This window comes from Patagioenas fasciata, chromosome 3 (genome assembly GCF_037038585.1).
Source record: "Patagioenas fasciata isolate bPatFas1 chromosome 3, bPatFas1.hap1, whole genome shotgun sequence".
Lineage (NCBI taxonomy): Eukaryota > Metazoa > Chordata > Aves > Columbiformes > Columbidae > Patagioenas > Patagioenas fasciata.
The window spans coordinates 38,049,362-38,073,833 of NC_092522.1; the positions used below are offsets into that span (position 1 = coordinate 38,049,362).

At 46.7% G+C, this 24,472-nt stretch overlaps 1 protein-coding gene across 5 annotated transcripts in view; it reads left to right on the forward strand.

The window, feature by feature from the left end:
* MDGA1 (MAM domain containing glycosylphosphatidylinositol anchor 1) overlaps nucleotides 1-24,472 on the forward strand; it is a 151,458-nt gene that overhangs the window by 21,129 nt on the left and 105,857 nt on the right. Inside the window, exon 1 of one of the 5 annotated variants that reach the window (XM_071806128.1) lies at nucleotides 18,752-18,900. The exons of the other annotated variants lie outside the window; for them this stretch is intronic. Within the exon in view, the coding sequence (XP_071662229.1) occupies nucleotides 18,897-18,900 (4 nt within the window). The 5' untranslated portion in view covers nucleotides 18,752-18,896. Of the gene's footprint in view, nucleotides 1-18,751; nucleotides 18,901-24,472 lie in introns of those variants that run through there. 5 annotated transcript variants of the gene reach the window in all.

The window sequence follows — 24,472 nt, forward strand, 5'->3', positions numbered from 1 at the left end:
CCTCTGTCTGTCTCTGGGTTATCTGGGCAGACCCACCTGCCAGGGGGAGCATGGCAGTCTTTGCATCGCCTTGGTGGGAGGAGGTGCAGCCCTGCCATAGAATCCTAGAATGTCTCGAGTTGGAAGGGACCCACAAGGATCATCAAGTCCAACTCCTGTCCCTGCACAGGACAGCCCCACAGTTCACACCATGTGTCTGAGGGCGTTTTCCAGTCTCTTATTGAACACTGTCAGGCTTGGGGCCGTGACACTTCCCTGGGGAGCCTGTTCCAGTGCTCCACCACCCTCTGGGGGAAGAACATTTTCCTAACATCCAACCTAAACCTCCCCTGGCACATTTATCAAGGTGAGGAGAAAGCTGCCCTCCCTGCAATGTTGTAAACGCTGGGGAGAGAGGGCAAAAGTGGTCTCTGTCTCCTGTCTACACCTTCATCCATGTGCTGCCAGTACTGTCTGATTTCCTTTTGAGGGTGGCTGGCTGACTGCCTCTGTCCACTGGTGGGCTTCAGTCTGGTCCATCTGGGCTCACAACTGGTTTGACCCTGATTATTCCTGCTGGAAAGGGCCAGTGTGGGTACTGCTTCTTGCATTAAGAGCTTGCTACAGGGGAGCTTGCTGGATCTCAGTGCTTTCTTGGGGTCTGCCAGAACTTGGCTGATAACAAGAAGCTTCCACCGAAAGCTGCATTGAGGGTGACATAGGGACATGGAGCTCACCTTCTCACTCCTCCCAGCTGGCTGCCTGTTATGTTATTGCTTCAGAAGTAATCCAGGTGAGGATACAGTCTCAGCAGCCCTTAAATCCAGGTCCTGCAGCTATGAAGAACCAACAGAAGTCTCACTAATAGTGAAAAACTGGAGAAGGTTAGCAAGGCTTGTGGTTTCCAGCGTCTACTGGGCCACCAGTAGATCCCATGCCAGCTGCTTCCTGCTGGTCTACATGCTATCATTGAGACCTCCAGGTTTGACATCTAGCACATCTGCCTTGGTAACAAGGCAGTTGTCAAGTTGTGGCTGGAGAGATGGGGAGGTGATTTGGAGAGCCCTTGTTAACATGTAGAAATGTGCACTCTGCCTCTGAGAAGGCCAGAAAAGTCAGCATTGTGAAAAACATCACCTTGAAAAATGTAAGAACTGGAGGCAGACTCTAAATTTCAGCTGGCCATATTGGACTTCCATATTAACCAGTGACACCACACTGTTTTCCATTACTTGTCCAAATATGGGACTTTAAGGTGAACAAAACCTCTTAGTAAAGAGGAGAAGAGAGGAAAACCTTCTTTATATAAAGCCAAAGGCTATGAGTAGGGGGGACTCATAGAACGGGTTTATTTATTCTTCCTATGCTGTTTTTTAGCCTTTGAAATTGTCTGGAATTCTCCTCAGCCTTGTTATACTTACTTTATTTTATTAATGGTCACAGAAACACTTACCAAGGAGGAAAGTAGTAGGAAGGCAGAAATAAATAAGCATCTTAAATCTCAAGTCTGTGCAATTTTTAAACCACGGGTTTATTTCTGACTTGGCCATAACTTCTAGGGAACCAGTATGGGTCCTGGGGAGAGCAGTAACTCCAGCTTTGAGAAACAGTAGGAAAGTTTATGAGACTTTTAAAGCAGTCAAGCAGAGGTCCCTGCAGTCGAAGGCATGAGGGGAGGCTGTATGGGGACGACGACAGCAGTGTTTTGTAATATTTAGGAGAGTACTTAACGGTACTAGGCCTGTGGAGCTGGCTGTTGCTGCTTTTTATAGGCAGTATAGGGGTTGTCTGGGTGCTGGAGGGAGGGCAGGTGCCCCTGCCCAGCTGGCAAGTGTGCTGGCTGCTGTGGGAGGAGAAGGAGAGCTCCATGTACCATGTACTCCAGCTTCTGGAAAACAGGCAGAGCAAGGGCTGTGCAGGCTTTCTGAGCAAAGTGGGCTAGAGGGAGCACAATTAAGATCCAAGGTGTCACTTGCTTGATATGCACTGGTGATTGGCTCCCATCAGGTGCAGGATTTTAAGCTTCTCAGGACAGCTAATTGTCTAACCCCTGCCCGAAGTGTGACCAGTTCCCAGGGCTTTAGCAGAAACAAGAATGACTCATGCAACAGAGCTGACAAGCTGCAGGTCCTTTGCATTGCTTTGCATGTGTTGTCCTTTTATTCCACTGTCTCGCTCCTCCTGGGCTGTGGCACAGGCCACAGGAGGGAACTGAACTGTTTCTGTTGTCTTTAGCATTTTGTGTGTGTCCTCTGCAGTGTTAGTTCCTGCAGCAAATCAAGCAAGCTACTGAGCCGAGGAGATGGAGCTAAGCTGGTATCAAGTTGTGTGCTTGCTGCTCTGGGGGATCCTGTGCACAGCACCCAGCAGCATGTCAGATTACTGGGTTAGGACCATGAAGGGCAGGTTGTTGGGGCTGCTTTGCCTTGGTTGTGGGGAGAAAATGCTCTGACTCACTCTGCTCAGAGAAGGGAGGTTAGGGAGGAATACATAGTAATCATGAATTATTGTAAGGACTGAGGCAAGCTGTTCTCTCCAGTTGACATTCGAAGTTTTGTAGCATATATTGTGGACTGTGACATGGAAATGTCTGTTTTGATAGTATGTGAGATATCTATGGAAACCTAGTGTGTTCTTGGGGTGCACAGCAGAGTTTGTTACAGGTCCCCAAAATAACAGCATCTTGGTGTCCCTACTGTGGTGGAAGACTGATTCATCATATTTCTCCTGGAAAGTGTATCAGGCTCTGTCTGGTTCAGGGCTACAGTAAAGAGCACCTGCTTCCCTCCACCATTTCTGTAGATGTGTATTCTCATGTTCCTTTTAATGTCTTGTACGATGTATTTTATTTTTTTATGAGGTAACACCACTGTCAGGGTTAGTTCCCCTGAAATGCTAGAGGAAGCCTTCCTTGCAGGCTTCACTCACATCTGCCTATTTACACGCTTGCCTGCCCACATTTCTGGGGGCTTGGTGTGACTCAGGAAGGGAGAGCATTGCTCAGCTCACTCTCTTCCAGCACTGAATCTCATGCTGTACAAGCCTCTTTGCACGTGTGGGCTCCAGGGGCTTTGTCTTCTCCTCATCTGGGGCTGATGCCACCACACCACAGGGATCAGCTCCCACCACTGGCCCGTGTTGCTGGCCCTGGCAGCTCCTTGGCATGAGCAGCACTTTACATTTTGGGCCCTGGGCCACAGTTTCTCATCAAGTGTAGTGTTAAATCGGAGTGAGTGTGAGGATGGATGATCACTGTTGGGGTCATCTGTATAGTGAACTGTGGCTGAACTACTGGCTTCCTGCAAGCCAGGGAAGGGTGGTGATGGGAGAAGAGAAGGGGGCTGAGGGCACCAGCTTTGCCAGGCAGATGTGCCCGAGCCCACATAGCTGCAGTGGATTCAGTGCTGTCTCTCTGGCTGCTGCGTGTTGCAAGGAACTGAAGGTTTTGGGCTCCCAGATCAGATGCTTTCTGCTTCTTTATTAGCCTTGTATCTGCAGAAAAGGCATGATTCCATACTGGAAGGGACTGGGGCGATGCGGAGAGGAAAAGAAAAAGGTTGAGAAATGCAATCCAGAGAAAACAAAGACAGTTCTCACACTACAGGATGAAACTTGCTCCATTTACCCCACATCCATTCCTGTCTTAAAACACAGTTCTGTGCTCTGTATTTAACTGCTCTTTGGTCTTTGAACAAAACACCATTCCCCAAGTGAGTGGAGACTTGCTTTTCCCCAGGCAGGTATGATGATACTCCCTGATGTTTCCTCTCTGAGAGCAACCTTAATTCTCTCCAAACAATTTGAGCAGGTTATTACTTTTTTCCCAGCTCTTCACCAGAACAAACCCTCTCATTTTCCTGCCTCGTTTGGGCTTGGCAGCCAGCAGCATTAGGCAGGAAGGTGTTGGAGCGAAGAAAGCAGCATGCATCTCTCCAGCCACATAAACCTGGAGTTTCTTCTTGTCATGGTGCCCTGGGAAACTCATTTAGAGACTTGGCTGGAAGTGGTGGTCTCCAGAACACTCTCACACCCATGAGAGTCCTAACAGCTCAGAATAGGGCTGCATCTGGGCTGAAAGTCCCCAGTGCTTTCCACCCTTCTCAACCCCTGCCATACCAGTTGTACTTTACAGCTACTGGAAAGCTGCCTTTTCTGGATCTCTAACTCATGCCTCTTACCTGGAAACTGGTGTAACAGTTTCTGCCCAGTAGCACTATTGTCATCAGTGCAAATGCAAGGGCAGTCTGAGCTCTTTGCCATTAGGTGCTGGTATTTTTTTTTTATTATTTGTTTATTTTTTACCCTGTCTTTCCTCAGCTTCATGAAGCAGAGCTGTGCGCATCCTATGCAGTGCTGCAGGGCAAGAGCATGGAATACAGCAGGAAATCCCTGGTTTGGGAACAGAAGCATCTCTCAGTACTTGGGTAGCATCAATGGGAGGTGAATGGCAAAATACTGACTTGCTCACTGTGCTGGTGTGAATATCCAGAATTTGCTATTTTTTTGGCTTGCCTGATTACCTAGAGATTTAAAAAACAACAACAACAAAAGTAAACAAACAAAATGCAGAAAAAAAATCAGCCCCCAAAACCAAATAAACCACCGTGGGTTTATGTTCTGGGCTTAAAAAAAAATTGTATGATTGCAGAAGGATTTTAATGTCTGATGTGAGATCATATTTAACGTTCCTCCTTCTCTTGCCCTACTCAAGTGGTGTTTGGTACTGCAACACACCATTAAACTGCTGCTGGGCTCTGCCCCCATGTGGATGCATTTCTGTGATGAGTGAACTGATTTGGGTGAGACAGACCATGAAACAGCCTACATGTGTTTGGTTTTACGAGGAAGGAGGGAGCACACAAAGGGAGAAGCGGTAAGTGGTGACGTGCAAGTATCGACCTCCACTTTGAGGAATCTGGTTCAACCAATGCACAGGAGTCTCTTGCTTGTGTGTTTAGGAGCCTGAAACCTGTTGTTGAAGTGATGTGGGAGACTTTGTGCTTTCCTCGCTGCAGGATCCAGCCTACTGGATGTGCACTATTGGGATAATGGGAAGGCAGCGGTGGCAGTCACTGTGGGGATGGTTTTCATGGCTGTGCTGGCCACATATCTAGCAGCCATACCCTACATCTCAAGCTGCCCCTTCCCCTTGTTTCCTTCCTTGGTGCAGCTGGGTGTTTCAGACAGTGCAAACCTGCAGCCCCTCCTGGCAGGCAGCCCAGCCTGCAGGGCTGTGGGGGCGAGACGGGGCTCCAGGAGGCTGAGAGGATCATTGTGTTGTGGCAGTTTGGAAGTGAAAAACCTGCCATTGAGGAGGCAAGTGGCAAACTCTCTCCTGTGGGGAGAAGGCATTTGCACTCTGCATCTCAAAGAGGTGCTGATGTTACTCCAGGAGTGTTGGTTTGTGCCTCAAGGCACTGCTTTCCAACACGAATGCCACCACTGCTGAGGAGGTGACTAGCAGACACTGTTTTAATAAAGAAGGTTTTCTGTCTCCATCTCTGGCTGCCTGCTCATCACTTCTCTCCCTTGTGTTATTGCTCAGTGGCTGTATTTCTCCAGCAACAAATCAGGTTGCTTGTGGTTGGAAGAAAACCCTCCATCTCATAGCACCTCTTTTTCTAGACTCTTGGGGTTTGTGCGTCATGAGCTGTTGTAGTGAGCAGTTACCATAGTGTGGGCAACCCATGCTAACGTGTGCTGGGTATAGTACAGAAAACAGGCCCTGAGGGCCATGGTGTTTTCTGTATTGTGATTCCCTTTGTGGGAGGCTGGTAGACATGCGACTGGGCCATTGGACTGGAAGTTGCAAGGATGAGCACCAAAGAGGCTGTTGCTCACAATACCTTGCTGAAGACTTCTACACCTATGGGAGAAAATGAGTACAGTGAGCTCCTGGACTGAACTGCTGACTCCCTGAGCATCTTGGTCAAAGTCCTTAATCTCTCTGTGCCCAGTTCCCCTATCCGTGCAGCTGCTGACCAGCCTGCCAGGAGGACATGATCAAATGAGAGGCCTGTGTAAGGCTCAGAGGAAGAACAAGGAACCAGATCCCTTTGGCCTAACCACTTGCCCTCCACAGAGGAGAGATGACCTGTTTCCTCCTTCTCCCACCTCCCTGCATCACCTGGGTCCATAGAGTCCACTGGTATTGAGTTATGGAGAAGGGATATTGAGTTTAATGCAGTAACGTTCCCTGAGTGCTCCCAAGGGAGGAGGAAAGCAGAGGCTGAGTCCTGTGAGGGGAACAGGGGTTGCCAATATCTTGTTTGAAAGCTCTTAATTCATCTTTAGGACTCAGGGGAGCCTTTAGGTCTGGAGGAGGCATTGCTGTGGGCTGGCACTGCGAGGTGAGCCCTGCTGAGCTCCCAGCCTGTTGCTCAGTGTGGCTCCCGTTTCTCCTCCCCACTGCTGCTGTGGGACGGGTGGTGCCTTGTGCTCTTCCAGCTGGTGAGGGTTCCTGTGCTGCAGAAAAGATTAAATATTTTGGGAGAAAAGGTGTAGACACTTGTCCTCAGGTCTTTGTCCTGCCATCTCCATCAGACTCTCCCAGGTGCCAGGCACCCGCTGGCTCTGGCAGCAGCCTCTTGCCCTCGACTTGTGCTCGGAAGCTCAGTGAGGAGAGCACAAAGGGGAGCAAAGCCGAGGAGTCTTCCCATTTCCCAGGGGTGCTTAGATCAAGGTGCTAAGACCCACTAGAGAAATATATATCCTTGACCTTTCGTTGCTCCTGTCAGGCTCTTCACAGTCCTCAACATGACACTGACAAAGTTGTAAAGCCACGTCTCAGCAGGTGACAGCTGCTCCTGCTGTCTTTCTCACTCTTTCTGTCTGGTAACAGGATCTCCTTAAGCACATCGTTACATTTACACTGTGACAAGCAAAGCTTGCAGAGTAAAGTCAAACAGCTTGATGTGAAGCTTAGGCTTAACTCTTAGATGGGAATTGTAGTCCTGTGTACACATCATCCCCATTGCATTTTGCCCAGGAGCTCTGGAGTAAGCAATAAAAATATCCCTTAGGTAGCAATTCTTATGGCTTTAGTCCCTAGCCTGGCTGGAAATGTCCTGGTCTGCGATGTTTCCGGCCGGAGGTAATTTAGCAGAAGCTTGTGATTGGATTGAGCTCCAGCCATCTCTGAGCTTTGCTCAATGAGGCAGTGTTTGTGGAATCTCCAAGTCTTCATTATCTTGGGGTTTGCTGGATTTTTATCTAAAGTTATGTGGGCTGGAAATCTTGCAGGCCCAGACACCTGAGATCACAAAATCAATTCTGCCGTCTATTAAATAGGTGTAATTCCCATTGACTGCAGTGAAAGTTACAATTTTGCAGCGGAAGGTGGAATTGGATCCATACATATTAAGACAGAAAATGCATCATTGGCTTCCTCTGGACCTTTTCCCAAGGTCAGTGCAAGACACTGTCCAAATGTTTGTGACCAGCACTTCATTCAGTCTACAGTGGACCGGAGACACCAGTACCTCCCACCACCTTGCTTTACCATGAAGAGCTGGAGTGTGGCAGAGGGTGGAAAGCAAAGCCTACTGCCAAGGGTTTCCTTTATTTTGTACATGTTTTTTAAGTTTGTGACATTTTTCTTTTTGTGAACACTACATGTTGAAGCTCTGAAAGTTGGGGCCGGTGATGGCTGCCATGGGGCAAGCGCTCTCCCCAGGGGAACAGCAGAAACAGGTTTTGATGTCCAGGATCTTCTCTGCACTCCAGCCTGCTCCTGCCACATCTACAACAGACATAGTCAAGGCTCAGACCATGTCAGAGTCAAGTTTTGTTTCTCTTGCTGGGTAGGCTGGAGCTGAAGGGCACCAACCTTGTTTTCACTTGTTTGCAGGTGCTTGCGATGTTGGAGATGGAAAAGGGCCAGTCTGGCACTGCTGGCAGCTTTTTATGAGCATTATTATATCCGTGACCTGTCCCACATATGGACTTCCTGTGAGCTGCAGGCAGCTGTGTAGTCTTTCAGACCTGAGTGACAGTCTGGCTGTCCTTTAAAACAGACCAGATTTAGCTTGGCTGCTTTTCACAGCTTGCAAAATACCAGGGAAGCTTCAAAGTAACGGAATGCCAGAGCTAATGAGATTGAGGGCTTTCCTGCCTTGATAATACATGCTTTTCTGGTCTCTTTTCACTGTGACACCAGGTCTGATAAGCACTGTACCAACACATGCTTTGGAGATGTAGAGTTTGATCAAGCCCTTTACCATCAAGATCTTCTGCTGGGGCAGAAGCCTAGGGCAGTTCTGCTGTCCTGCTTCATGGACCTGGTGCTGTACAGCCAACAACTGGCCATAGAAAACCTGCTGTTCTTCCATGGGTACTTGTGAAAAGTCTTGAGGTGACAGATACGGAATATTCTGAAAAGTAGCTGGCTGCAGTTGGTTGTTAGTCTGTATTTACTTTATCAAATATTTGCTGGGAAATTTTTAAAATGGTGAAGTTCAAGGACTGAAAACCAGCATATTCCCAAGTGTGAGGTCACCTGAGTGATGTGAGACAGTGGTGTCTCTAGCTTGGTGCTGCGATGTAATTGACAGCTATGCTGGTGTAAATCCAGTGCATTTTTCTTTACCTCAAAGCTGCTTCTTAAAGAGCAGTGTAAGTGTGAATGAGTTCAAATGCATGTCTGTACCACTGTGGAAAGGAGTGAAAAATCAAGTTGCTGGTTGTTTGTGGTCATTAAATACCAGAGCTGCTATTTTTTTTCCACAAGTTCTGGCTGAATTCCAACTTAGGTAATTATATTCTGCTTTCCTAATTCCCTCTGAAGCTTCAAATCAGTTTAGATTGCTTTTCCCTTTCTAGCCTGAGCAATTAGATAATGTCCCTGAGCCCTGTTAACCAGGTATGTTCCACCTCAGAGGAAGCTGTGTTTTATTGCTCATAGAAGCAGCCCCTTCCCCCCACCTGTGTACTTATAAAGTCTTTCTGATGTGACAAAAAATAACAAAATCTGAGGTAAGGTGTCTTCTCACAGCCTGGGTGTCTGGCATCTCCATTCTGCTAAGGGCAAGCTGTAGAAGGTGCTGAATTCTCTCATTCTGCAGCATGTGCCAGCTGCCCTGGGTGGTTTTGATGAGAGTAACATGCTCTACAGCTGTGCAGATGGGAAAGGGGTGTCACTTGTGTTTCAGCGGTGAAAATGGCACTTGGAGTAACAAGCTGCAGAGACAAGAGATGAAGACTGTGTTGAAGGGGAGTGTGTTGACGTGGGGAATTATGAACTGCAATATGGGGATGGGGAAGTGTTTGAGGCAGTTATTCCTAATGGCTCCACACTGCATATATGCATCCAATTTTCCATGTTGCACTTCCTAGCAGAGCAGCTGGTGATGCTAATCCTTTGCCCTTATAGGTCATGTATAGCAAGGATTAGCAGAGCATCCTCCAGTGAAGCACTCCCCCGCCAACTGCTCCTCTGTAAAACTGAACACGGTGAGGGGACATTTGGCTTGATCTGTCGCACCAGGCAGAGAAAGAAGAAATGTTACACTGCTATGTAGTGCCACCCATATTTCATATTCCTTTTGAGTCTTGGGTGTAGAGGGGAAGTGGTTTCTCAAGATTTAAAAGTGAGTATTGAGTGGAGCCTCTTATGTGAAGAAGGGTGTTTGTTTAGCTTCACGTGCTCCCACCCCATCCTGTGGACTCCTCGAGTGGCTGTTGTCTTTCTTGTGGTGGTGCAGTCTGCTTCCCGTCATCATTTGAAGCCTTCTGAAGAGAGAGGATGTGTATGTTCCTTACTGAGGTGGTGTATCAGGCCCAACCAAGATTGTTGGTAATCACACCTATTGCTGTAATACCTGATGTGAGCTCGGATCCCCTTGCTATGTGCCTTCAAGTGATGAACAAACAGATGACAAGCATGCTACAAGACAGGTGCTTTGGGTGCTGTTTTTCCACCCTGTTTTAAACTCTCTGTCTGTGGGGACAACTTGGGCTGAATGCCAGAACAAGTTGCCTGATGCAAACATGAAAGCAGCTGTAGAACGCTTCTCTGGGGACATTTTAAAGCTTGATCAAGCTCATCACTGTGGAGCAGGCTCTAGGGAAGGCTTGCAGATGACCTGGCAAGTACCATGGGACTCTTCTGTCTGTAATATGTGTGGTTCCTTGAGCTCTTTCTGTAGCATATCTGAGTTTTGCTGTTGGTCTGTGTGCCTATGGGAAGTGTTGGCCTATCTCTATGCACACATACAGGGAAAAAACAGTATCACTTACATTCCTTCAGTGTTAACTGGAGAGAATTGGCACCAGAAGAGACCATGTGGGCAAATGCAGTAAATAAGAGTGGAGCCTAATTAACAGTTGCACAAAAAATCTGCAGGGGTTGGGCATTCCTGTTGATTTTGGAGTCTGCCAGGGAGCTACTGGTGCAACTTGTGTGGCTAGAGGCAGGATGGCCCATACCATGACTTAGCAACACAAGAGCACCTATGGTGAGAACTCAGTCACGTGAAGCGTCTGGAGGGCTGTTTTGTTCAGTGCATGTAGGGGGTTGTCGGGAGGGGAGAACTCTGCACCTGCTGTGCTGAGGAGAAAGCTGGCACTCAAGCAGCTAAAGCAATTGTGAGCAATTTTCCTTCTCTGGTGGTAATTGTTCTCCAAGAAACTCTCCAAAGCCGCCTTCATCTTTGTTGCGCTTGGAAGTAGCTGCACTGCAAACCACTTCAGCAACTACATTTCTTATACTGAAGAAGTGTAAAGCTGTATTTTTACAGAGCCACAGAGCTAGTGGCTCTCTATGTGTAGGACTGGTAGCTGCCTGTGCTTCAGGGGACTTGAATCCTCCACTGCCAAGGGAGTTATATTTGTCTACTCCTCCAAGCTAATGACCAGGACTTGGGGTGTATGGGAATGGGGCCCTGTGGATGGGTTTCCAGCTCTTTTCTGGCTCCCTTCTTGGTGCTGATGGAGTCCCTGAGTATACCTGCACCTCTTGGCTCTCTGTCCATCCAGTTCCCCAGGCAGCAGTTGCTGGGTAAAGGTTATGGGGTCAGGGTTGGGCCGTAGTTCGTATTCCTGACTGCAGTGCAAGTCTTTCTGGGGTGCTCAAGTGTTCTGGTTACCCAAAATCAGCTTTATGTATAATGTGTGATTATCACCAGGAGCAAGAAAATACTTGGCACTGTCTTGGAAACTGATGGTGTTGGGCTTAATTAATGGAGAGCAGTCTGTCCCCAGATGCATCCGGTCCTGCCTCCTCATCCTTCCTATCAGTATCAGCTTAGGTTTGTTTTTAATTATTTTTTATTAAGTAGTGTTGTGCAGAACAGTAAAACCCACATCAGATTACTAAGGATATTAATCCTTTTCACTTCTCTAGCACATTTCATCCAATGACAGAGGTTTGTTTTACAAACATTAATTAGGAAGCTTCATAGCCCCCCCCGAGGAAAATAATAACCACAATAGTACTTAGCACTTACATGGTGTTTTGCATCTTCAAAAAGTTGTATAAACAATAAGCTTTAAAGTACCCTGTGTGACATGGTATTGTAATTATTCGAATAACACATGGGGAGACAAAGATTTACCAAGGGAAGAATATGCTTGTCCAAGGTCACACATCAAGTCAATTACTGACTAGTGCTCATTGAAGATTATTCTCAGTTTCTGGATTTCTCTCCCACTCTCCATCTTCCATGTTGTCATAATTGTGCAGTGGTAGATGAGAGCATTAGGGAGTGATGGCCGTGAACTGAACACCATTAGGTTCATGTAACTGAGCAAAAATACAGGATGCCATGTCTCCTGGGTGGTGTTGGGGTAGTTTGACTGAAAAGCTTTGTGGTTAACAGGGTCGCAAAGAGCTATTTGCTGTCAGTGCTCAATGCAGGCTGGTGGTTTGGAGCATTTCTGCTGCTGCAAGTGAAATCCTTTGGTGTTTAATGAGTAGCTCCCCAACTACTTCAGTTGGCTGCCTGCTGTATTCCTTGGCAGACAGCAACAGGGAAAGCACATGGCTGATAAATGAACTTCTTGTTCCCCACCTGTTCTAGGACATGATCAAACAGAGAAGTTTGAAGGTGTCATGACTATAATACATGACAGAGAGGCTCATTTTTGGGTGTTCAGCAGTACATGTGTTTGTTGGCCTGTGGAAGGAAGAGCAGCACTGGTTGCACTCATTGCTGGAGCAAGTCATGACTTCTTTTTTCCCCAGCCAGTTTTGTAAACTTGTACAAGCCAACTTGTGTCCCTCCAGATGAGGATTCACAGAAGTGATTTGCAAGCCTCAAATGGTTCTTGTTTGTTTCCCCAATTTATTTTATAACAGAAGCAATATTTTGTCACATTGGGCTGTAAAATGCTTAAAGATATATGTGCCACCCATCTCAGTGAAACAAACTGGTGGTGCCTTGGTAATTGATGATGTGTCTTGCGGGACAGATAGAGGGAAATATTTCCGCAGTCCCTGTCAGCCATCAGTCTGGTGGGCTACTGGAAAGCTACACTCCTCTGAGGCATAACCAGATTTGGAGTCTTTACCCTTTGTGCAAAACTGGAGCAGGCTGAAAATGAGGGCAAAACTAGCTTTCAGAAGGTAAACCAGTTCCTTGCCTGATGGGCAGCACAAGGGACTTGCTCGTCTAGGGGATGGCAGTTCAAGTTTGCACACTATGGAGGTTCAAGTAAGCGTATGGTTTTGAAAACTGTACCTCTTCCTTCTTCAAACAATTTTTTTTCTTTTAAATGGGAAGCCTACTGTCAAGTTTTGTGTTAATTCATCCAAGGGTGTCCTGCAGCAGGCTGGGCTGGTTGAGGTCTTTAAGAAAAGAGGCTGGCTTGAGACTTTGCTCTCCTTCGGAATATGCTTTCCTCCCATCCCCTTCAGAAACTAAGGGACTGTTTTGTTCTCCATGGGATGGACTGCTCTGTGTCATTCTACAAACAGCCAAAGACCCAAGAGTGTTTTAAATAAAATGAAATTTTTTACCAGTACCAAGAGAAAATCAAATGGGGTTGAGGATACATGATTTTAAAATATGCTGAGGTCTTAGCCTGCCCTTGACCTTGCCTAAGTAGGCCAAAGCCTTTTCTCTTGCAAAAGAGAGTTTGAGAACAAAAGTCTTTAAAGACCTTTCCTCTTCAGACATGGTTTGGCTTTGAAGCCAGTGCCTGTCTGCATTTCAGTCTCTCAGAGCTTTATTTCCTCAGTGTCAAAGATCATCTTGCTTCCTTTGCAAGGCTGTCAGTTAGACCCTGGCTGCTTTGAAGGGGCTGCGTTAGTCCCTGAATCCCTTGTTGAACAAGCTGCTCAACAATGTTTGCACAAATGCATGATCTCGGGTAGAGAATTAATCTCTGTCCCTACCTCCTGTGCAGTCAGCCAGCTGAGAAATTATTATTTTAAACACCATCCCATGTGCATTAGCGCTTCCCCAATTTCCTCTACAGGTCTCTGGTGTTTCAGACGATCTTTTGACTCTGCACAGATGCAGAGTAATAAATTCATAACCTTGCTTTGTGGAACTTTTGCTCCCTAGTTCATTGCTGTCAGTCTCTCACCAGGGAACGGCCAAGCCAGCATCAGCTTGCCTTGCTTCTTCTTGCCTGTCTTTCACTTGTAATCAGTTTTGTTTTGCAAGATACTTTACTAGTTCGTTTTCCTTTTTCACTATTATTTTTTTCCTTTCTTTCCCCAAACAGATTAATTGCTTGAGCAACGTAGCCAGGTTGTGGCAATGCCGGAGCTACTCTGGTTTTGCAGGGGTTGGAGGGTACTCCTGAGCCCAACACCTGGCTCTCATGGTTGAGGAGGCCTCTTTGTAGTAGTGTCCCAAAGCCCATCTCATTTACAGGAACAGCCTTGCAGTACTGTGTTAGTTAATTGCACGTACACCCCGAGAGTGACCCTGTCTTACTGAGAACAGCTGCAGGTGGCAGGGACACTACAGAAGGCCAAAGCTGGTGACTCAGTGCTGAAGAGGCTTGAAACAGGCTTGTGTTTTATCGCTTCTGGAAGCTCCTGGAGATGCAACTTGTCCACTTGGCATTTACTCCCCCATCACCTCCTAAGTCTCCTGAGCAACCATAAGCAGAATATTGGGCTGAGGAGTGCCTGCTTAGGAGAGGCAATGTGACCAGATGTGCGGCACAGCTGGAGAGGAGTAGATAGATAATCTATTAAAGGGAAACAATGCAAACTGTTACAGTGTCAAGAATATTTCACTGCATGAGCAGCATGTGGCAGATGTGGAGTAACAGAAAACGTTCCCTGTGTGCAGAGCCTTACAGAGACAAGGAGGGGTTGTCCATGTTCAGCCAAAGCAACAGGCAGGGGGTACCCCGAATCTGAGAGGGTTGTGAAAGCCCTTCCTCTAGCATTTGCATGCAAGGGGAGATTAAGTAGCAATTCCCGCATCCCAATTTTCCCACCTTAAAATTGGTCATAGAAGTATAATGGGTTGGCTCTGGTATGTGCACCACTGCCCTCTCCTGTGTGCATGGGGGGATGCTGGTTGTGAACAAGGCTGTGTTGCACACCCTTGTCACTTCTGGGCAGAAGGACGGGTGCTCTGCCCCCTCCCATGATCCTGAAGTCCTCGGGTGCCATGGCACATGGGGACACTCTTTTCCATGATGCCCTGCCTGGCAGGTTCAGAGGGGTGACTCTAGTGTTCTCTGGAAATGCAACCAGCAGCTCTGCTGTTAAGGAGAACTCAACTTTGTGTGTAAACTGGGAATTTGATCTCTTTGTTATGTGTGAAAAATGCAGCTTACCCTCTGTAGATTTACAGTACTTAGCCCTCACTGGAAGAATGAATTTGCAGAGAATTTGCAAGTCAATCTATTAATTGGCTTGAATTAAGATTAATTTTTTTTAAGTGTCCTCAGTAAGGAATTTAGTGTTTGACAGTCTCTTTCTTTTGCCTGGAATTAACTTAATAATGCAATAGCACAGGCTCTTCAAATGTGGCATGTAATTAAAATTCATTGAAATCTTATGTCTAGGCTAAATTTGCAGAAAATAGGTTGTAATTAAACTAAGTAATTAACAGTTACTATACCTAATTATTGCGACTACATGGTTCTGCTCTGGGTCAGGTGGGAGATCATTATCCCAAACTCAAACGAATCCAGGACTTAAAATGAGAGCTAATTAGAAGAGGAGGTATGCACAGTTAAAACAGCCCAGATAGTACCAACTCTTTGCCCTTGTGATGCCATACACTAGCGACATTAGGACCAAGATGTATTACTGCATTTGGCTCCAGCTGAGATGAGACTGGGATTTAAAAATAATGTGATTTTCTGTCTTATTCTCAACTCTTGGCATAATGAACTGGAAAGAAATAAAGGTGTGTTCCCTTACCCTGCTACAGCTGGAATATTTTTTTCCCAGTATAATCTTTAAATTAATTTCCTGGATTAGTTATTCTTGCTCCAGGGAGCAATTGCAAGATTTCCGTGCTGTTTGTAACTCTCCAATTAGCTACATGTACTTTTTCCTTTTAGCCCTGTTTTCACCTGGTGGCAGGTCTTGCAGTGACATATCAGAAGGCTTCTGTATCCACATCTGCATTGTGTTACGCGGATACCGGCCACCAGTGGCTGCACTTCTTATGGAGAAGGATTGTTCTTCTACCCTCTGCCCCTCCTTCCCCTCTCCTCTGTCTTTATTAGGAGAAAAGCAGAAGGGAGAGAAAACAAAGAACTGACAGAGATGAATATGCTCTATGAATCAAAGCCTCTGGAAACGTTTCTATGGGTTAGTTACCTTCCTAGCGAGAGTCGGAGACTTGTACAAAATTTCCCATGAACTGTTCTTTCCTGTCCATAGAAAAATGCCAGAGAACTTGGACAAGAGCATTTAAAATGGCATCTATCTGGCACTCCTTTGTTGTCTGTTTTGCTACAGCTAATTAAAAGAGAAAAGCCTTTTAATATTTAAGCACCATTAACTCGACTGAATTATTAAATGTCAATTTGCATTATGTGCATAAAAGGATCAATAAACAAAGAGAATAAAACAATGGAGGTGGCTGGGGTTAGAGAGATGTCAGCTCCTCTTATCGGAACCAGAGGGAATTGCTCGCTTGTCTGCCAGGTTGTGATTATTAATTATTGGTCCTCAAGAGGGAAAGAACTGGGGACTTTCTAGGACTTTGCACACCAAAGGCACTGCAGGGATGTAAAGGATGCTGTCAAGATAAAACATTACTTGACTTGTTTTCCAGGGGTGTCATCCAGCCCCCGTGGCCTCAGTTTTGCTGACAATTTGCTGGTGTTTCCTTTCGGTGCTCTCTGTCTTCCTTTGGAGTGGAGTTGAGCTGTCATATTTGCTTTTCCCTCTTTAGGTAATTTTGCTTGCTGGCAGTAGTTTTCAGGCTCGATTTCCTTGTGCTGGCGAAAAGAGATATGGGAGAAAATCCAGAGCAAAACAGTTTTTCTTGAGTAAAGCCTTCTGTGTTGCACAAGAAGTTTTCTTCCTCTGCTCATGGTGAATTTTTAGTGCTCTGTTAGGCAGCATCGGACGCTAAAGTTTGGCCTTTGCATTATAAGGTACTAGACTGGAATTAGGTACAGATTGATCTCTGGCTGTGCTTCAGGCTCCTGACTACGGACAAGCCATTTAATTTCTTTTATCTTCCCCAGCTGGCAGCACGCAATAGCAGCATTTCCCCACCTAACAACACTGGTTGGGGGATAGAAGCATCAGTGTTTTGTGAGGGCCTGTATGGGAACCCATTTGTGCCCAAAGGCTTCTTTCCACCGAGGGCCTGTATCAACAGCACCATCCCTGTCTCTGTCCTGCTCGTGCCGGGAGCAGGTGAGCACCCAGCAGAGGGGTGCCCATTCTCTGCTGTCCTCTGAGTCCTTGGCTTCTCTGCCAGGGTTCCCATCCGTGCAGCCACCATGCTTCCATCCCCTGGAACGTGACTTTGCTGCAGGGGACCAAGGGTGCCTGTGGGGTGGGTACCACTGTGCACAGAGCTTTGGACAGAGGCAAGTCCCTGCTGCCTGCCACTTTTCAGTAGCAAAATTGCATTTTAGATACTTGAATTAAGGGCAGCATTTGTACTTCCAGCTCTTTCTAACCATGGTGAGAACAAAACAGGCTTTCAGTGAAATTTTATTTTAGTCTCTTTCTTGTGGCTCTTATCACCCTCTCCTGCAGTGATTTCCCCCTTGCCTCCCCCCCCCACTCCCTTTCCCAAATGAGATAGCCTTTTGCTTTCTGTGGGAGCTGGGTATAGCAGCAGGTAAACATGGCCATTTGTTGAATCTTTTCTCTCCTGTAAAGAGGGAATATTTGCACTGTCATCACGGCATGATTGCCCTTGCATTGCCAGCTCTCTCCAAGCTGGCTGGATGGGGCCCTAGAAGCAGCGGAACTGTGACAGGTGAAAATTTAGCGTAGATTTAGTGCCCGAGTATTTACTCAGCTTCTCAGATGGGCTTCGTGGTCTGTAGTGAGCTCTGTGCCTCTGCAGAAGCTCTTCTGACAATGGTGGAGCCGCTTCAGTCATGCGAACAGGGAGGTCTGCAGGAGACCTGGGGCACCAGCCAGCCAAAGCCCCAAGTACCTTGCTTTGCTAACCCCACAGCTGTGCACTCGCCCTATGTAGAGAGAAGTCCTCTCATCTGACGGCTCTTATCTGCCTATCTTTCTCCTGCTCACCAGCCCCCAGTTTTCACCTTGGCATTGAAGAATTTGGGCCTTGAGGTTTAGCATTTTGAACACCAACATCTGGACTTCGGAGAAATGATTCTGTTCTTACTCAGTTCGTGTTAGTGTACTCTGATTACAAGCTGGCTTGATTTTTGTTCTTATTGATTGTTTTTAGTATACTTTGAGCTTGCATCTGTCTCTCTTGCTGTGTTTCCAGGATGGGCTTTAGCATGTGTGTGTGACTTTGGTGGAGTCTTCACCAGCAAAGTCCTGGAGCATTCCCTGTGTGTCCTGCCAGCTGGGGAACCCAGTTTGAAACCACTACCTCTGCTTTTCCTTGTTTTTTCATGATTTGGGAACCACAGCTGTTGCCTGATTTTTTTTTTCCTTTTGATCTGAAAAGGAGCCTACGTTTATTCATTGATTAGAGTTTGTGCACCTTTGTTGCTAATCTAGTTGACAGATGATTAGCAAATTGACATTTTTTTCTCCCTTTTGAAGGGATGATGTGTCTGTGTTGTGCTCTCTTTTCATCTCCTGTGTTAAATGGTCCAGCAATGAAACAGCAGCTGAATTTCAAAGTACGCTGGTTTATAGATCTGTGCGCATGGACCTCTTTGTTGAAGAGATGCTGTTTTACCAAAGTGGCTTCAAGTGTAAAAAGTGAAAAGAAGTGGAACAAGCAGCACGAACAGTGACTTTGGGAATAAGCTGATCTTGAATTCAGGGGAAAGAGAGACGTAAAACCATTGGGATTGCATGTACACAGCCCATTTGTCTGCAAAAGTTATTAAAATCAGCAGATCCTGGGGATGTTGTCTGTTGGGCTTTGCTACCTGTGCTGACAAGCTGCAGCACATCTGCGAAAGGCAGATTTCCTGGCTGAGTGGGGATGTGTGGCTTCAGTGGCTTCTCTGTGTCGTGATGGAGGAGCGAAAAGGGAGAGTAGATGTGCGAGATGCATGAAGAGCAGTTGATTTGCATCTCCACCTGAGCCAGCCTTGTCTTTCCTGCAGACTGGCTGCTTGGAAGCTGCTGGTGATGGGCACACTGGAAGCCGAGAGCACAGGGCTGACAAAGGCCAGAGGGTCAGATGGCTTTCTAGGTGCCTGTAACTGTTCATTCCCCTTCAGAGCGTGGCGGGTGCCTGGAGCAGCTGGAGATTGACTCAGAGGACTGGAGACCTGGTGAGCCTTTCCGTAAGAAGACAAGGGATCAAACCTGCCGCGGAGCCTGGTGCTAACCTGTTCACCGAGTACTGTTTCTGCAGCACGTGGGCAGGATGAGTGAGTGTCTGTGCTGCCCATGCCCACTTGAGTTCTTCTCTTCGTAGCCCTCTTTTCTCTGACTTGACTGTTTCATTTTCAGGTGTTTTACCAGCTGGCGAACAAGTCAGTCTGTCAGTGGTCTCTAGAATAGAGAATGTCAGATTTCTCCCGCAAGCTGCTTGCCTCATTCATGATTTCCCCTAAAGTGCGTAGGAACTTTAAGTAACCACCAGACAAGAAATGGGGTTTTAAGTGTAATGCTTTGAGCGAGCACTCAGCTTGGCAGGATCACCTTGCCTATATGTGGCTTGGTGGCTCATCGGGTTTTGCAACAAGGTTTAGAGATAACAGCTCAGGCACTGAAGCTGACACAGTGGGAAGTGAGGTGGGCAAGATGGTAAAATCTCTTTTATGGGCATGATGAGATGGACATGCTTTTTTAATTTCAGGCTGAAAGCTGGAGGCTTCCAAGACAGTATCACTGAGGTGCAGGCTCCAACTGCCACCATATCTGGAGCCCCTACAGATTTGAAGACAACCTACTTCATATTTGCTGGCATTGAGTCATCTATACAAATTCCACCCAGCCATATGAGTTAGGCAGTGATCCAGAGTTTCTGCCACCGTACTGTTGTGTGTGTAACATCTGTCACTTGATTCCTGTCAAACAAAGCTGCCAATTGATTTTGCTCTGCTGCTTGATACTCTGCAGTGAGGTGGACCTATGTAAGAAAATTTGGGGAACACCTGGGAAAACCAGTGTGCTGCTGCAAGCAGTGGGATTGGGGGGGGTCAGTGATGATCTGGTGACTGTTACTTTAGTAAAACACACAATACCTCTTTAGTTTTAAATTGAATGAAGGTCTCAGGAGCAGGTGTTGCAGTCACTGGGGGGTGTACCTGCAATTCATGACATCTCATGTGATTTTGTTGCTGGCATTTTTCTAAAAGAAATAAAATTATAGAGATGCTTCAAGTAAGTAACATTGATTAAGCAAAAAGTTATTTTAAGACTGTGCAAATCAACTGGCTGAGCTTTGAAAAAGGAAACTCTGTTTCTGGAGATGCAATCAGCCAGACATGTAAAGACATAGTCTTGGTCTCGTCCAAGTTAAAAAAAAAAAAATCCTGTGCTATTTTAAGTAGCCAAGTTTCATGCTCTGTGATTACTTTCCACAACTCTGTCATTTCTCTGTGCACTTCTCGTTGAAAATTATATTCTTTTCTTGCTCAAGAGTGCTACGGAGTGTTATGTGGGGTTAGACACGGTTGCTTTGCATATCTCTGAAGTGGCAGTGTTTCTTTTGTGGGTGGATTGATGTTTATGTTTCAATCATGATCAGTGTACACAAAGCAAAGGAATCAGAGAAATTTTGCTGCTGAAATATGACATGTTCCCTGCTGCAAATTTAGGCCAGGAGTACAGTAAGCAGATATTTGTATGTGTGTACATGGTTTGGGCTGCAGTGAGAATACTGATGCATGGGAGCCAAAGAGCCTCGATGCAGATCTGTCTTGCTTTGGCTTGTAACCCTTAGCATCAGCATGTAGGATGGGCTTCTTGATGGCTTTTACTTCAGGACAGCCTTGTGGTAGTACAGAGCTGCCCAGGCAGCACACTGTGTTGGAAGGGGTAACAGGCGGAGCCTGGGCAAGAGAGAAGCCCAAGGAGTAAGAAGAGACTTGGGACTGTGGATGACTTTTGCTCCTCAGCTGTCACTGGGGGCTTCTACGTTGCCTCTCCCTCTGCTATGGGACTAGCCTGGCCTTGTGTTAGGCTGGAGCCTAACCAGGCTGAGATGTACCGAGCAGCTTCAGCTGCAGAAGTTCCCTACATGGACTGTGCACTCTTGGCTGTTGTGCTGGGCAAAGATGCTGGGGGGGCTGAGGTGTGGAGGAGAAACCCCCAAGCAAGCAGCCAGGAGTGTGTTCACAAAGTGGCAGTGACAGAGGTTCCCCTGAGCAGGCTGGGCAGAGGCATCCAGTGCCTGGGCTCGATTACACCCACCCACTGCCACCTCTTCTCCCGCTGCTATTGTGCTGGTCTTAACTGCTGGTAGGTACAGGCGGTCTTTTTTCAGCCATTAATACGCTATTGATCCACAGCCCTGCTGACAGCGTTAATGGACACTGATTGTGTATTATTATTTCCATAATTGTCCTCAAGCTGGAGTGAATTTTCGTTTTCAAATAGTCCATCGATATCATCCCCTGCATTGTGGGCTGGAGCAGGCCTGGTTAATTTGTTTTGTTGAAAGTTTCAGCAAAGCCTGTGGTCTTCATCCACAGTGGAGCAATCGATGAGGCCAGCTGAATAGTGATGGAGCACACAACAAGGAGGCTGCCATCCCTTCCCAGAGCAGGCATGAGCAGGGTGTTTTGTTTGACAGGCCGCTGCCCCTTCAGACCTTTCCCATCCTACTAGACCTTCCTTGCTCCCACTGAGTGTTGCTAGCACATCTCTTCCCTTTACTTGTGTGTTGGCTTCTCTCTGTGCTCTGCTAGGGGGACGTGACCCCTTCCTCGAAGGTCTCCATGTTTATATGCCCGTGCTTTTCAAGCAGAGTTGTGCATTGCATGAACAGACAGGATAAAATGCTAACTAAAGCAGTGACTTCAAGGCCAGAGATGCCACCTGGGTGCTTTGCTGTGCAGGATCTCCAGCTAATGGTGCTGCAGGGCAATCCACCCATGGAAAGATAGTTACTGAGAGTGGCTGTTCAGCAAGAAATGCCACATTTGTATTTCCGTAATGAAATGCTTATTCAACCCCACATGCTCCGTAAACTGTTCATTTTTCTTCTTTCTGGGAACCCCCTTCAAAGTGCATCCCTTTACAGGCTGCTTGCTCAGGACTAGAGAGGTGAGGGAAGGAGAAAGGCAGGTTATAAGTAGATCAGCAGCCAGTACCCCGCTCCCATGTAACCAAGTAATGTGAGTCCAGGGAGCCTGTGAACAGGGATGGGGAAGGATCCTGTCTTCTTTGCTCAACTTCTGTGCAGAAGAAGCTGAATTGTAATTACACCAGGTGTTATGAAAGGGCACCACTTGCCTTGTAAAGCAGGGTGGTTGATTAAGCCTGAGGAAGAGGGAAAGCTCCAGGTGCAGCTTCTCTCCCTCCCCAACCTGCAGCAGGCTGGTAGTGCGGCTGAGTGGATTTAGTGTCACTCTGTGTGTAGCTGCAAGCGCTGGGCCAGCAGCTTTGGAGATGAATGTTACTCATCCCTGAGGCTGCAGAACATGTGCAGGTGGCAGAGGTGGTGGTGGGGCAGAGCCTCACAGCAATGGCTAGTGTTAGCCTGCTGAGAAGTGCTGTGCTGCAGTAGGGGTGAGCAGCCTGCCCTTGTGGCTGCTGGCCTGTGAACCAAATACAGATTACTCGGTCCTCTCCAAAAAAACATTTCTCTCTCCTTTTCTGCATTTTAATGATATTGGCAACCTCTAAGCACCAACAGTCTCATAAACTTTCCAGATTGTGGTAATAATAACATTGTACAGTATGCTGCACTGGGAATAAAGTTATTTTATCCACTCCAATTTCCTTTTGTTTTAATGTATAAATATATCAAGTGAAAGCACAGTAGGAAATCTCAGTACAAAGGCCAAATGCACTGCAAGCCAGCTCTTTCCCGAAGAAGGGCCTAATGCTGCAGGTTCAGAGCTTGAATTTTTTCCTTTGTAAAGCATCTGGCACTCAATATTTGGCTGGCCTAGTTTCTCTGGTGGACTTTGTATTGGGACCCTTCCCTAAGCTGATCTCTTGCTTGGAAGTGATGATGCGTTTGTCCTTCAAAATGTTGGGGAAAAAAAGGTTGGGGAACAACCTGTCCTTTCTTACTCCATAGAGGTCCTCAGAGGTTTTCTTTGGACCTCTGCTTTGGGGTTTGCCAGTCTGAGGAGAGGGTTTCTGCACCAGCAGGATTTAGCAAAACAGCAAGCCTTGTTCCTCATGGAGAGTGTGTGAGATTACTTCTTCATCTCCAGCATTTGGCCTCACTCTCCTGCCCTTTCTTTACCCTCCTAAGGGTGTTCTGTGGAAGTGTTTACTCTGACAGGCATGGTCCTGCCCTCCTGTCATGCTGTGGCAATGCACAAACTGTCCGCATGCTGAAATCCTCTAGGAGACCTGGGATGATGACAAACAATAATGTGTTCTTTCTGTTCAGGCACATTAAAAGTGCAATTAATCCTCAAAATCTCTCTGCCCATCTGTAATACGGCATGAGGTGATTTTCCCAGCCTTTGTGTGCTGTGGCAGGCTGAGCTTGCAATAGAGACCTTTCTGAGTCTCATATTGTGATTTAATCCAATCCCATTAAGAGCTGGGTTGGTTCATTGCTCAGCCTGCACCACTTCAGTAACGTCCAGTTGTAACCAAAGGCAGAGATTCTCAGACTTCTATGCCATCTACCTGAGTGCTTTTCTTTCCAAGACAACCCGAGGCTTTCTGAGCTCATTTTTGAAAGGTCTGGGTTCATATGGGGTTTAAGACATGGAAAAAGTGGTGGTTGGTCTGCTAAGGATGTGGTGCTGTGATTGCAAGAGAGATGTTACAGCTTAAGCAGTGGAGATTCACTTAAAATTATGTCCCTTTGCAGTGAATGAAACTGAAAAGTATTAGTGATGGTAACACAAGCAAATTAAGACACCTATGAAGAAAGCTGGAAGTGCACATTCTTGCTTCTGAGCTTCATTACAGCTCAGTGGATCCAGGGAGATTTTGGGAGAAGATGACAAAACTGTGACACAGGGCTTATCTCTAGGGTTGTTGTTTTGCTGATCCTGTACCACTGTACCTAATGATTTTGCTATGGAAATTCCCCATATAGGCATGCCTTTAGGCAGGTGGCAGGAAAGGGTTACACAAGACAGGTGAAATTATGAAAGTGGGATGGGCAAAGGAAAAAGTATAAGTTGAAAGACTTGTAATCTATACCATGTGGAGTACAGCAGAGCAACTTAAGGAAGCACTTAACTGGGAGCTAGAGCTGCAGCTAAATATTCTGATTCTCCATGGGGTGGCTGAAAATTAGTTTTTGCAGCAAGTTCATGTTTGCAAAAGGAGAATAGAGCCACCAGCCGGCAAATGCAGCCCAGAGACTTTGAAGAGAGTTTATGGGAGCTTTGCTGCTGCAGGGTACCAGGACCCCACTGAAATGCAGGCAACAGAAGTCGGGGATGGGGAGGGTGGAATATGGTACAGGATGGAATGGGGCAGCATGTCTCTTTTAATCATAGGACACAGATTCTTCAGCATCACAGCCTGGATCTGGGCACTGTGGGTGATGCTCTGCAGTGTACGTGGGGCTAAAGATGTGATGGCAGGTTTGCAGAGGATTGGTCTGAGGGCTGAAACAGCATAAGAGGCTCTCATTTGGATTAAGGTGTATCGGAAAAGGTTATATAGGCTTCTGTATTACTCCTCTGCCACTGTTGGCTTGACAACCATTCATGATGTCTTTTTCCTTATAAGTCACTATTTTACTTGATGTATTTACATGCCGATATGTATATCCACAGATGTATGTGAGCATATATATAGGTTACTGCTTTCTCCTGGGTTCAACAAGACTCTGGGGCAGGGGATGGT